We start from the raw sequence: 14,987 nt of genomic DNA, 5'->3' as shown, positions 1-14,987 counted from the left end.
ATCTAATTAACTTGACAAAGCATTCGTGTCCGCCAATTTTATCCTCCAACGCGTCACGCACGCGAGTATATGCAAGAAGAATAAATGAAGAATCGGCGTGTCGCAAGAGACGACATGAGACACACCAAGAAGGACGAGAAGTTGCGCAAGCAGGACGCAGGATGTGAGACTCACAGCTGCGAATAGATTCCGAGGAGGGGGTAGCTTTCCGGATGAGAGGGAGACGGGGAAGTTTCGTACTCGATCGGTGGAAGGGCGAAAAGGATCGAAAGGGAGTAACGAGCGTGGACCGAGGAACCAAGGCAGACGGAACTAGCTAACGAGCGGAGCAGAAGAGGAAAGGGAGGAAAGGGCGGCTCTGGCAAGGGGAAGGAGAAAGTGCAGTGAGAGGGAACGCGACCCCTAATATCAATAGCGGAACAAGTGAGCGGCAAGTCTCGGGTGGGACGAGGAAGGAAAGATAAAGAGACGGAGAAAGGTAGATAGAGAGAGAGAGAGAGAGAGAGAGAACGATGTGGGGCCAACGGGAGAGATGGTTTTCGCACTCGCGGCACTCCTCATTCAGTCATCCTGACGTTACTGTTCAGTTCTCGTAGCCGTGTCGATCGATCAGGAGGTGTTCAGTCTCAGTGGTCACCCGACAATATATCAATTAACAATCAACCCGATCGTCGCCAATCTCTTGATCACTCTTTGTCCTCCACGTGTCACGTCCGGTCGAGCACCATGTCGAGCGAATTTCTCGGGAAACGTTACAAGCTCTTCAGCAGCGAGAATTTCGACGAGTTCATGAAGGCGCTCGGTATGTACGTAGTCGGAACGAACGCCGGCCGCTCTTGGCATCGCTTCGGTAGTTCAAAGTGCGTCGGAAATGTTAATTTAGAATGCGCGCGTGATTGGCATGGAAAAAACTCAACGTAGGAGAGTCGGAAATAGTTAGTCCTCTCACAGTCAAATGAATATTCTTATGATAAACACTATTTTATGTGCTGAAATCATCTCGATTCTTACCTAATTGCGTGTCACTTTTTCCTTTTCAGATCTGAAATCTTACTGAGTGAATTTTCATTCAAGTGCTAATTCGTTTTTCTTATTAAAATTTTAATGACTTTAATATTTAATAAAATTATTTAACATGAAATTCATTTCTTTTGCATAAAAATAATGTTAGTTATTTTACATTTTACAACTTATAAAATCGGTTAAAATAAAAGTAATAGTTTCGCAGTTCCAAAAATAAATCAAATAGGTATAAGTAAAATGCTAATATAAGTTTCCGCGTTTGTTCATGTATAAGTCATTTATTTATAAAGCAAATTAATATCTTCTCATCTTTTAAATATTAGTTACCCGCTAATAATCATGAAGAGGAAGTAGGATCATGAAGATATTGTATTAATTTATTTACTTTTACGAAGTAAAATAAAAAATATTCCTAATTATATAGGTGAATTTTCATCCAGAATAATGTAAATGTAAAAAAAATATGAGCATGAATCGATTTTTAACTCAATTCGATTTGGCCAGAATAATAATCAATATTCAAATTAAGAAAGTAATCATGAAGTAATCAGAAAATATTTATGTAAATACATATAACTGTTGGTTTCGTCAGAAATTTTAAAAAATTTTAAGACCGCAGTTAGTAATTTTTTCTGACACAACTCTGCCACGTATCTCTGAATATTCTCAGTCATTGTTAAGAATTACATTCCCGTTAAAACTCTTTTTTTACTTCATGCAATTAGTTTTTTTATTTCGGATTTAGTTTATCAGTTAGAATATCGAACGTTGCGATAATATTAATATTTAATAAGTTTTTTCCCTTTATAATTCTTTTCCTAAAGACATTGGATTGTCACTTCATGTTTAATATTGATTGCGAATAAGTTTATTTAGTACTAACCGCCTCATATTATCTAATCTTAAAACACGATAAAAGTGCACAGTTCAATTTATAATTCTCATCAGATTGCTATAATCAGATTGCATCAGACGCTGTATATATTTTCATGCATATGTATGTTAATATATTATTTATGCACATCGTCCATTTGCTACAACACAACATAACTCAGAAAATAAAAAATTTTCCAAAAAACTTGCTTGAATTTGAATGCTTTGAACTTTGAATCATTACAATTGTATGTAAATTTTAAAAGGCAGTTTTAGTGTCAAAATTGATTGCTGAAAAATGTTCTTTCTTTTCTTCTTTATATTGTTTCCATATTTTTTGTAATTAACTTAGAAATGATAATCTTTTATTTATGTACATATATATATTTTGAATCCTCAAATGTTTTTCATATTGTACACGGCATTTAAAATTAGAAGAATTCTATTAATATCAGAATTCTAGAAGTAAATTTTGGCACAAGTTATAGGTGTAAAATTGTTCTATTATAATCTCATATACTACAATACTCTAAGAATCTCTAAACCCATCATTACAAATTATAGGAAAGAGAAAGAGAGATAATTGAGGAATTGCTAAGAATATTATATAGAATGATAGGTCGCAAAAGGAACCTTAAAAGGAATCGAGCAACGTATCGTACATTGTAAATTGCTCTTTTACAAAATAGCGAACGATTACACATATTACAACAGACCGTATTATTACCATGATGAGATCTGTCGTTAGCTTTGTTGTGTCATCGTTCCATGTACAAATGGTCGCTTGGTTAGGATCGATACATCGGCAATTTTACGTGCGTGTATAGAACGTGACAAGCGCACGTGGTTGATATATGGAAGATGCGTATGAAAAATAAACATCAGAGGAGCTATCGGGAGACCTCATTTACGCGGTTCATAAAGTAGAAATAATATTGACAAGAGAATAATATCAGTTTTGACAAATATTCGAGAAAAAGAATCTTATAGTTCTTATAGCGATCAAAAAATATGTATTAAGTCTTATCCATAATAAAAACGCAGACAAAGAGAATAAAACCTAATCTGCGACGTGTTCTGTTTCCTGTTTCTTGCTTTTTATCACGTGTTGCCTGTTTGTCTCTTACTCAGTTGTTTCGTTTTCTGTCGTTCGATAAAAGTTGACGAACTTCGGAAAAGAAACATGATTGTTGATAAAATAGTTGCAAAGAAGGAAAAGTAAGAGGTAAAAAGCAAGAAACAGAAAGCAAAGAATATATTGTAGATTAGTCTTAAAGCTTGAGACACAATTGAAAAACAATAGGAACAGACAATAAGAACAAGAAGTAACAGATTTCGATCTATCAGAAATTATATTTTTATATACATGATTTCTGACAGGTTGAAAGCTATTATTTCTTGTTTCTATTACTTATGCTTTTCAATTGTACATCAGACTTTATATAGGTTCGACAATCAAGACTTCAACCTTAATTATTGATACACGTTTCCTATAAGTTTCCTATAAGTCTGAAATCTTTTGTTTATTGATACACAGTTTACTACAAGTTGAAATCTTATTGTCTGTGTTAGTCTCTCTCTTTCTGTTCCTGTTGCTTTTCATTGTTCATGAAATCTGAGACACAATTGAAAAGTATAGGTAGTAGGAACAGAGAATAATAGATTTCTATCAGAAATAGTGGTATATATACCTATCAGAAATATTTTGGTATAGTATATGATATTTTGATAGGTTGAAATCTATTTTCTGTTTCTATTGCTTGTATTCTAGTGCTGTTTCTAGTGCTTTTATTTGTGTCTTAGGTACAATGAAAAGTACAAACAGCAGGAACAGGGAGGGAAGAGAGAGAGAGAGAGAGAGAGAGAGAGAGAGAGAGACAGAGAGAGAGAGACAGAGAGGAGGGAGAGAATGAATTTGTTTTTCAATTGTATCCCAAATTTATAATAGGGCCTTATGGAATAGATACATAATAAATTTTTTTTTTCTAAGAATTTTCTGGGAATTTTTTTTTCTAAGAAATTATTCTATTTTTCTAGGAATTTCTTTTTTCTAGGAATTCTATTTTTTCTAGAAAATAATAGAAATTTAAGGAACAATTGAACAATTTCGATTAAAATCTAAATGCTAAACGGTTCTAAATACGTGCTTTTATAATTTCGTTACATTTCAATCTATTTTAAATCTGTGAACAACCATTTAAAAGTACGTTCAAAAAAATGTAAAGATGTATGTAGGTATGCTTCCTACTGCATATTACCATCGCAGTTTTAATCGGTTAATTAGCCGATTAATTAGCTAAAGTCGTTTGTACATCAGCGAGATATATCAATGGAACCCGGGATGTTAATCAATTTTAATACGTTAAACTACACCCCCTCACCTCTCCGTGCAACGACCTGACCTCGATCTTAATTCCGGACTGTGTGCTGCGGACCGCCTGATTGCAGTCTAATTTAACACTTGAATTAATTCATTAACAGGATTAATAAATCCCCTAATTGATGGTCGAATCACGCGAATGCGCGTCCGGTATTCGTGTTAAAAATTCAGCTTATCAATCACGTGTATCTTTTTGCAATGTTGGAAACCATATTAAGGCGCGTTCACACCTTAACAGAAAAGTAGAAAGCAGAAATGCAGCAGTCAATTAACTCACGCTGATAATTGATTGACATAATTTCGGTTTTCTGTATTGTTACTATCTGCGCTGATAGTAAGCAGTACAGAAAGCTGAAATTGTGTCGACTATCATTCTGATTTCTGCTTTCTTCTTTTCTGTCAAGGTGTAAACGCATCCTTAGATTTCTGGAAACAGACATACCTTTGGACACAAACATTCGTTTCTTTTTGTTTAAATTAATATTAAGGAAAGGGAATTCTGTTATATTTCGATTATATTGATTTCTGATTTTAATCGCTTATCTGATGTTTATTGACTTCAAATAAACTAAAGAATCAGATAAGACATGCGTTTCGAGTAACGCATGAAGCGCATTATAACTTTTATCTGTTATTCGAATAATAAAGAAAGAAAATGATATATTATGCACTTCATGCGTAACTCGGAACACACCCATAGTCTCCATGTTTCATTTTGTTGCACCATTATCTGCTAATTTATTAATTATTATTTTTTAATTAAGGAATGTAATAAGAAACAAGCTTCAATTTTAACTATATTGTTTCATTTGTATCAAACATACTTGTTTTTTCTTAAATTAGATTTGATTTTGTTTTTACTTTTCCTTAAATAATCATAACTATACTAAAAAACAATCGAAATATTGGTAAACATGTAACATTTTCTTCGATATTTATTAATTGCAAAAAAGTTTCTTTGAAATAACTATACTTTTTTGAATATATTTTTCCGTAAAATATATCTCATTAATTGTAAAAAAAAAAGAATAAATAGTTAATTTATTTGCTAGGAATACAATTTTATTTCGTAAAAGATTTATTTCACAAATATGTTTTACAAATAAAAGTGAATGTTAAGTTTTTCGGCTAAAATGAAAAAGTTCTGAAAGATACAGATTATATGTGTGCGTGTCATTAAAGGGTTATTTAAGCGAAATCGAATGATTTATCGCTTATTTTGGGGAACATGGAAGAAATCTTTACATACACACACATACTAATAGCTATAAATCTAAAAGTTGTTAATTTTTGTTATTCAAAGCTAGAATTCGAAATCAAACGATTATATTGTATCAGTTTCTTCGTCGTTTGTGAATTGCTCGAAAATTTCTTTTATTGCAATTATGTGTTGTACACACAATACAGTCCTTGTTGCTTATTCCTGAGATATCTTGATATCTTATTTAACAATTTTTTATCAATAAATGTATGATATGAAATGTGAGCATTCGATTTATCACGATTTCTCCCATGTTTGCTTAAGATAAGCGATACACTACACTGAAAAAAAGATTGGCTGTTACAGCAAATTAGATGGTAAAATATGGCATAGCATTCTTAATTGGTTGCAGCAACCAACTTTTGGTTGCGTTAGCTTATCTGCAATATAGGATTTCGATACGCTAACTGCAGCTATACGCTAATAGCAGCCAATCTTTTTTTTAAGTGCACTCGACTTAAATAATCCTTTGATGTGATATATAATTTATACATCTCGAAATTACATTTTGATCGAAAAATAGCCAAAACTTAACATCGTCATTCTTTTTTTTTTATCAACCTATTTCATCAACCAATGTAGATTAACTTTAATTTCTCAATTTATTCTTCATCTTTTTCTAATTCTTACAATTAGAAATAAATAATAGATAAAGAGTTAGATGAAAATGAGATTAAAATTAATCTATATTGATAGAAGGCATTAGTGTATCACTTGCAAAAATGTGTTATATGATCATGTGTAGGTATAATAAGAGTTTGGATTCGCGGATCATCAATACGTTTTTATATTATTGTAGATTAACTTCAATTTTGGTTTAATTTACTTTTCATTTTTCGCTACATGAGAAAAAATATTTTATTATATAAATCATTTTCTTATATACTGAGTGATCCGAAATTCACGATTTCGGAATACAGGACATGATACTTTATGCTAAAATAAATAACGAGTAATGTTACTTTTTCCTTTAGCATAATTGCGTCCGATAAATAATTTTTGCGCTTATTTGTTAACTTCAACTTGCTCTCCTGTAAAAGTTACTTATTGAACACAAGTTGTTAAAACGAACAATTTTTTCCTGTAGTAAAATTACATTCGATAAATAATTTTTGCGTTTACTCATATAACTTCAACCTGCTCTCCTGCAAAAACTACTTGTTAGACGCAATTTTGCAAAAGGAAAAAGTTGTTTTTTTTTTTAGCATAAAGTATAATATTCTGTATTCCGATTTCGGATCACTCTGTTGTTACGTCTCAGTGTTGTTATTGAGATGTTTTCTCCGTTTTTGAGTCAATGTATTAGGTGTTGGAATTAATTCGTAGCGTTTTACAAGTGATGGGAAGTACTTTCATTAATGTATTTTTTAATGCTCATGTGAAATAAATAACATTCTTTCATTAAAAAACGCTACGAATTAATTCCAACACCTAATATTTAAACAATTTACTCGGGGACCGGAGATTAAGTTGTGTAGTTAAGGATGCGATTCACTGGGAAGTATTGGATAATTTAAAGGAAGGGTAACCTTGAATCCGGTGCCAAAAAGATCGCGAAGTTTATAGGCGAATCTACGTGGATCGTGTTTTGGAATGGTTTTGTAACTAGGAAACGTTAGGTTGACCTCCAATTTATTCAGAGTATAGACAGGTTCGCGAGGTGAGTCTACCGGTTTGTCTTGGTCTAGCAATTGCGCAAGTTTTTGGAAATAGGGGAAAGGATCTTGATTCGAAATAAGGGCCGATTTAATTTGGAACCTCAATCTCTTTTCCCTTTGTCTTCGTCCGCCTTTGGTAGGCATGGAAGTAATGCAAAAAAAAAGAATTATAATGTTCCGGAGAACTGTCGTAAACGGGGGCCACGCTATTGGCAGCGACAGTCGTAACAGCTCTCTGGATACGAGGAAATTATGAATTCTCCGAGGAAGTGCCGACAACGGGGGCCACGCTATTGGCAGCGACAGTCGCAACGACTCCTCAGATATTCATATATATGTGTATATTTGTATGAAGAATTAGAGATCAGAGATTTAGACGTTCCGTCGATAGATTCGATTTGATATTATCGTTTATTAAAAGAAAGATAAATGTGAAAACGAGGTTCTGATGAAGCGCGAGGATAGTTCTCACCTTGACTGTAACTGACTGACTGGCTGAGTGATCGAAGCAGTGCGAGTCTGAAAGTGAGTCTAAGTCTAAGCCTAAGTCTAAGAGTCTGAGTTTGAGAGTTTGAGTATAAGAGTTTGTGAATAAAAATGTATAAAAATGTACATTTCTGTCTTCGACAGCTCCCTTTATATACTGAAAATGAGTATGGGAGTGTCCTTTCAGAACCAATCGACACTTCTCAAAATTTGGTAGAACCTATACTCGCGCTTCCTTTGAGATAAGGCAGCAAGGCTCCGCGTAAGCCCTACTCCCCACTCTACAAGTTTATTCTTAATAAGTAATAGTTGAATTTTAACAATTTGTTATAAAAATTCGGTTTTCCTTAATATCCTTTATGCGAGGCGAATTCACTACATTCATATATTTAAGATTAATTTAACTTTATTAGAAAAAGAAAAAGGGAAAAAAAGAAAAAGATATTCGTTCTCGCATTCAGGAAGGTTTCTATTTTACTGCTAATTACTTAATCGTTAAACGCTAATATAATATACGTTATTATATAATGTTAATGTATAATACGCTTTTATATTTGTTATTTTATAGGAGGGCTTCTTTGAGAAAGATCGTGTGATATTCTTAGACATTCTTTCTAGAATATTCTATAGATAATTTTTATGACGCCTAAAAGTACATAACGTGATCTATCTGTTAGAGTTTGAATGTTCAAATAAAGAAACTGGCTATAAAAGAGAAACGGAATTTCCAGTTTCGAAATAAGGAAAATAGGGAAATCTAGCGATAAGATAAAGTAAAGTATAAATTGTATACCTATGACGAATATATTATTCTATAAAGAATAAGGGGATTTTATTGGTATGTAACACTGTATAAAGACAAATTATCTGATTAAAATGCACTGAATAATACTGTCACTTAGTATAAACAAGTATTTTTGTTATTCATAAAGCAGAAAAATGTATATTTCACAGAAACAACTACATTTTTTATGACATAAAATGAAACATATTTGGCTGTTATAAAAAATGTCTCTAATGCTGCTACAAAATTAAATTTTGCTGAAGGCACTGAATTTTTTTTCTCTGCGAGAGATATAATTCTAATTCGAAAAAAATGAAAAGTAAATTAAACCCAAATGAAAGTTAATTTATATTTACAGATATATATAAATCCAAATAATTGCAAACCATCTCTATTATTATATACACGATAACAATAAAATGTGTTATATTATAATAATAAAATGGTTATTATACAGTAAATTTTATACGAATTTTATCCGATATTAATTTCGACTGTTATATATAATTCTATTCGATTATTGATTCGTAAAAAAACCAAATATAGGCTTTTTTAAATAATGCTTAGGATATGATAAAGTTATAAATTGTACGCACGAGACGTCGGTATACAAGCAGAACCGTTGACGGATCAACCATACTCCACCCCCTCGCTCGACATCGTTACGGTAATCTTCGGGAGAGCGGTTCGCCGGAAATTAAATAAGAGAGCAAGTCTAGACGCGTCGTCTTCCGACGTGTTATACCGAACGGTTAAATGTCGCGGAAAAGTTGATAGCGTTTACCATTTTTTCAAGAATTGCGATATAGTGGTGAGAGGTCGATAAGCGACTCACTTACGTGACTCAAATGTAGACCTGTAATTTTGTTATCACTTGTGAGACGAGATAAGGGTATCTTCGCTTTTTTTTTCTTCCGAGGTCATTTAAAGGAACTTTTCCGAGACACGTATGTCATCAAGTGCTATTGTGAGTTGCTATTATGACTCTCTGTCTACAATTTGTTTTATTATACTGTTTTAGATTTTTTAAAAATGCAGAAAAATTTAAGGTTACTTTTCAATATTTCTATTACCAAATAGATATTATATATTTTAAAAGGGGAACTTCACTCTCTTTTATTTGCGAGAAATTTGAGTAAAATTTTGTTGTGCACTGAGAAAAAAATCTATAATAGCTGTCAAATGTTGAGTGAAATAATTTCAATCAAATGCTCGGTCAAGGGATTATATCTGAGTAAACGCCTGAAAACAGGATAATTTCGAGAATTTTTTGCTGTTAAATAATAAAATAAGTAGAAGCAATCTCACTTCCAGTGCCGTTATCTTGAAGCAAAAAAATAAAACGAACATATCAAAGATCTTCGAACCAAATTTCTTCATTCGAATAAAACTCCTTATTTGTAATAAAAAATAATTTTATTTTTTTAAATATAGTAACTATCATCAAATGGTTGGTTATATTATTATGTTTAGTAATATTTAGAAAAGTAAATATTTAGAAAAGTAAAATTATTTTGGTTATATATATAAACGAATACTTAATTGAAATTATTTCAACTTTTGGTAGCTATATTATCACACTGGAAAAAGAGTTTCTGGTTGTATTAATTGGAATTCTGGTTGGAAAACGAATCAGAATTTTCTGATTAAATCCACTATTTTAGTTGAGATAACCAAAATTCTTGATATAATCAGAATCTTCGGCTTCCTTCATTTTTAATTTGAAATTTTGCACTCAGTACACTCTTTTTTTCAATGTGCCAAAACAGATCCACGTTAGCAGATAGAGGAATAGAATCTGTTTTGTACATTATCAGATTAACACTTTAATCTCGATTTCTCCAATTTTTCAACTTCAATTTATTTCTTTTCCCGGTTTTAAGAAATAGAGAAAGATGAAGAGTAATTTGAACTGATAATGTTAATCTACAGTGATAAAAATAGGCATAAATTGAGCGACAATTATTTCATCGATTTCGCGAATAGCAGATAATTTCGAACAGCTTTGCGAAAAGAATCATGACCAATCGCGAATTTATTAATCAGAGTATTAATGAGTATTAATCATCCTAAGATGATAAATAAACGCTGACATTTCGCGGATGAACGTGATGTATTTCCCGTTAGCGATTGACGCAAACTATCAGATACTTTCGAAAGTTTTAGTTTAGTTGAATCGCTTTGAAAATGAGAGTTGAGAGACATTTATCACTAAAAAGATTTCTACTTTGAGAATCTATTAAGTGCTTCTTGAATGTCAAAGCGACATGTACTACATTCACATACGCTCACATAATATCAGTTGCGGATGATAATTCACGAAGTCTATAAATAGCGCGATCGGTGGGTCAAACTTCAAAGTTTACTTCTCACGTTGTCGGTTTTCAACGCGGAACCGAGTTCCACATCACGATGAACCTACCTACGATATAAAGTCTAATCAATCGCAGAAGCGAGCATAAGGCATACAAACCAGTCGAATCGTTAGTCAGTTTTATTCTCGCAGTCGTCGGTGATAGATCGAACCATGTCGTCGGAAATATTAACCGGTATCTTGGGCAAGCGTTACAAGCTCCAATCTAGTGAAAAGTTTGACGAATACATGAAAGCTTTAGGTGAGACGAGCACGTAAATCCGTTTTTCAAAAGAAATCGATCCCTGATCCATTGACATAGATTACAAGTGCATGTGACATAGATCGACAAATGCGTGTATTTTTTCTTTGCATATTCTTTACGAGGAATTGCTTTTCTCTAAAAGAATATCGAGAACTCGATCTTAGGTTCGGTCTTTCATCGATAGGAAACGAAGTGCTTCTCGAGAGATAAGCTTCGAAGAATTTTATCAGCTAGCAGATAAATATTCATTTTGCCATTCAACTTCGAGTGGAGTTTAATAGATATGTAATTTAAAAGTTATCCTGATCGAGCCTGACGCACTTCCAATCGCTATATGATTTTATCTTTATATTTGTTTAGGCTGTTCAATCTGTTAAATTTAAGTAGCAACTTGTGAACTTGCAAGCATATGGAGGAAGAGCTCACTCCAAGCCAAAGTTTGGAAAGACTTCTTAAAAATTGACATTTTTGAATGGACCTTATAACTTTGTACAATTCTAGTAGCCAGTATAACATCTATATAGATAAAATAATTTCAGATGAACAAAAAAATATAAGTGCCTAATATTTTTTTACTGAAGCTGAAAAAGTCAATGCTTAAACTCCCACTTAAAAATTTCAATTTTTAAAAAACGTTTCCAATTTTTTGGCCTGGAACAGATGTCTTGAATATTTTCTCTTTTAATAGCTCGTAATTAAATTGAACGCTTTCGCGAGAATAATTATTAAATTAATATTCTGCGATGAGTCATCTGTGTGACTCATAAATACATCCAGCAGATTAAGATTTCATAGAACTGATGAAAAGCGTAGGTGATTTTAAAGCAGCTTATATTCTTCTTTCAGGCGTAGGTATGGTGACGCGCAAAATGGGTAGCAGCGTCAGTCCCGTTGTCGAATTGACGGAAAAGGACGGACTGTACATTCTGAAGACATCCAGCGCTTTCAAAAATACCGAAATCAAGTTCAAACTTGGAGAGGAGTTTGACGAGGAGACCGTAGATGGCAGGAAGGTGAAGAGCATCTGTACTCTGGAGGATAACAAACTCGTACAGGTGCAAAAAGGCGAGAAGGGCACTACGATCGAGAGGGAATTCGGGCCTACGGAGATGAAGGCGGTAAGAGATTTTAGAAGATTATTAGAATTAATAATTTATTTTTCGAATATTCACACGCATCACTTGCAATAAAGATGATTAAAATAAAATATTTATATGATTTATATTATTAGGTGTTGGAATTAATTCGTAGCGTTTTACAAGTGATGGGAAGTACTTTCATTAATGTATTTTTTAATGCTCATGTGAAATAAATAACATTCTTTCATTAAAAACGCTACGAATTAATTCCAACACCTAATATAATGAATACAAAAAGTATTTGTATAAGAGAGATATCTTTTGAAAAAAATCTTATTTTTAGAAAGTAAATATTAATTAATAATTGGCAATTTATTAACAAAGGACAAATAGATTGTATATTTCTCAAAATTATTTCACTTAAAATTATGTGCAATAATTAAAATATATCAGTAATAAGTGAAATATGGTATTATTTGGACACCGAAAATATTCATAGTCGAGAATTTTTAATTCTAAGTTATTTTTGTAAAATTTTTTTTTGTTTATATTAAATTAAAACATACTTATTGTTAATAAGTTGCTAATTAATGTCTATTTTTTACAAATAAGATTTTTTAAATGAAAATCTTACATATAAATACTTTTTACATTCACTGTAAATATATTATAACTTATAAATGTTATTACGTTTCTTGGAATAAACTATATATTTTTTAAAAATTAAAAAAACGAAGAACATAAATATTTTATATATTTTTTTACAAGTTTTATTAATAAATAATTCATTCGCGATGCGATTAAATCATTGATACTTAAGGTTTCGTGTCAATATTTTATCCATAAATCAATATAACGAGCTTTATCGATCAAACTACGTCGCTATTTATTATTAACACTATTAAAAGTTAGCAGCAAGGTAATGTCGACCTTCAGTCGCGTAAACACTAAGCAAAAAATTTCATCTTTCCACTTGTCTTATGTGATAAATGCGCGAGATCCGGTTATGGACTAAAATAGTGTCTGTTTCTTGAGAATGCTTGTGGAAACATCATTAACATTAACGCTTGTATATATATCTATCGATGTATCGCTCTATAATATCGAATTACAGCATTCTAGAGAAAATTGTTTTTAGAATTCTTTATGTAATTTTTCAGGATTTTTATATAAATTTCAAAATTTTGGTATTTTGTATTGTCTTTTTAAAAAATTTCTCGTACTTTTTATATATAAAACGAAACAGAAATACCAAAAAAATTTACACCTTTTCTAAAAGCATATAAATTCTGATATACACTAAGATTTTATTTTCCGAAAAACATTCATAGTCTGAAGAAATTTAAGGTATTTGTTAGAAATTATTATAAATTTAAAATATGAAGAATTCTTTTATGAAAAATATTTTGAGAATTTTTTTCAAGATTTTAGACGCACATATATTTTAATTGCATTAACAATTACGAAAATAGGTATCCTGAGAAGAATTGTTTTCTCTCTTATGGTTATATTTTTTCTTTAAACCGAGAGCAATTTTCATGATTTTCACGTGCAGCGTTTTAAAAACCTTACTCAACCTGCGAACTCGGATGATATGCAATAGAACATGAGTTATAGGAATGATGATATGCAACAAAACATGAGTTGTGAGAATGACGTGGTTAATAGTGGTGGAAAATGCACTTGTCACTCGTGTGCGTGCATCCTTCCTCTCTGAACAACTTGAACTTTGATTCGTGTCACAGTGATGCGGGCGCAGGAGTTATCAATTAAAGTACAAAAGCTATACGTGGAGGAACGTGACGAGGGACCGTTGCACGAGCGGCTAATGTTATAATGATTCGACAAATGTCCGGCCAATTATCGCGTGCGCTCCTCCTGTTCGTGACACGTACAATTCTACAGTACCGAGCTCCGAAACGGTGCCAATAAAGATCCATTGATCCGTCTGGCGATACGTGTTAATACCGTGAGACACCGGCACGGGGATAATTCCCACTCTTTCGCTCTTCTACTTACAGAAACTACTGCTATTAATAATTCCAAAAGATTACCGTTACGTCGGAGAGCTCTATCATCGTCAAATATTAACTGGCGTTATATACTATTTCTGTTGTAGATCATGAAGGTCGATGACATAGTCTGCACAAGGGTATACAAACTTCAGGAATAAGGCCAGTACCAAAGTTGAAGGTGGCGCGTGCACAACTCATACAGGTGCTTCAGTATAATAGCTTCTGAAAACGTGTAAATTATTGTTTGAAATCTTCGCTTGAGCGTGAATGAGATACCCAATTATAAAATGTAGTATATCTAAAAAACATCTTTTATATACCTCTAAGAGATATCTAAAAGATGTTTTTTTAGACATGTTTGGATATATCATGCTGCCATGATATTGGACTGTATGTATAAGCTAATTGTAACTCGCGTTGAAATGTAACTTAAAGAGATTATAGAACTTACATTTTTTACAGAGTTAAAACTCACATATTTACATGCGTTCGCAAAAAAAATGTATCGAATGATAATCAAAGTATAAATTGATCCATCTGTTGTGCACATTTCCTATTTATGTATAGCATATTACATAATAAAATATGTAATATCATCAGCGAATTATGTTTCACGTACAGCAATTGCTGTACTAGCTATTCCATGAATTTGCTTTTTTCTACGAATAATAATAATGTCTAATGAAAATATACATGTGTTTTCATTCAAAAGTTTCCTGACTGCTAACTTCTTTTAAATATGTTGTATATGATGTATATGATGTATAACGAAATAAAATATTTATTTAAAAAGCAAATCTAAAATATTAA

At 32.1% G+C, this 14,987-nt stretch overlaps 1 protein-coding gene across 2 annotated transcripts; it reads left to right on the top strand.

Moving 5' to 3' along the window:
* The first annotated feature begins 519 nt into the window (after window positions 1-519).
* On the top strand, window positions 520-14,865 carry fabp (fatty acid binding protein). Of its 2 annotated transcripts, none has more exons than XM_011057581.2 (3): window positions 520-802; window positions 11,930-12,201; window positions 14,282-14,865. In XM_011057581.2, the coding sequence occupies exons 1-3, from the start codon at window positions 727-729 to the stop codon at window positions 14,333-14,335; spliced, it is 402 nt and encodes a 133-aa protein (XP_011055883.1). In that variant the 5' UTR covers window positions 520-726; the 3' UTR covers window positions 14,336-14,865. The 2 variants fall into 2 exon arrangements, with proteins under 2 accessions (XP_011055883.1, XP_011055882.1); XM_011057580.2 differs by lacking the exon at window positions 520-802 and adding an exon at window positions 10,927-11,080.
* The last annotated feature ends 122 nt before the right edge of the window (window positions 14,866-14,987 follow it).

Source organism: Acromyrmex echinatior, chromosome 1 (assembly GCF_024713525.1).
Source record: "Acromyrmex echinatior isolate Ae372 chromosome 1, ASM2471352v2, whole genome shotgun sequence".
Classification (NCBI taxonomy): Eukaryota; Metazoa; Arthropoda; class Insecta; order Hymenoptera; family Formicidae; genus Acromyrmex; species Acromyrmex echinatior.
The sequence above is the reverse complement of the archived record's forward strand: the minus strand, read 5'-3'. Positions and strand labels throughout refer to the sequence as shown.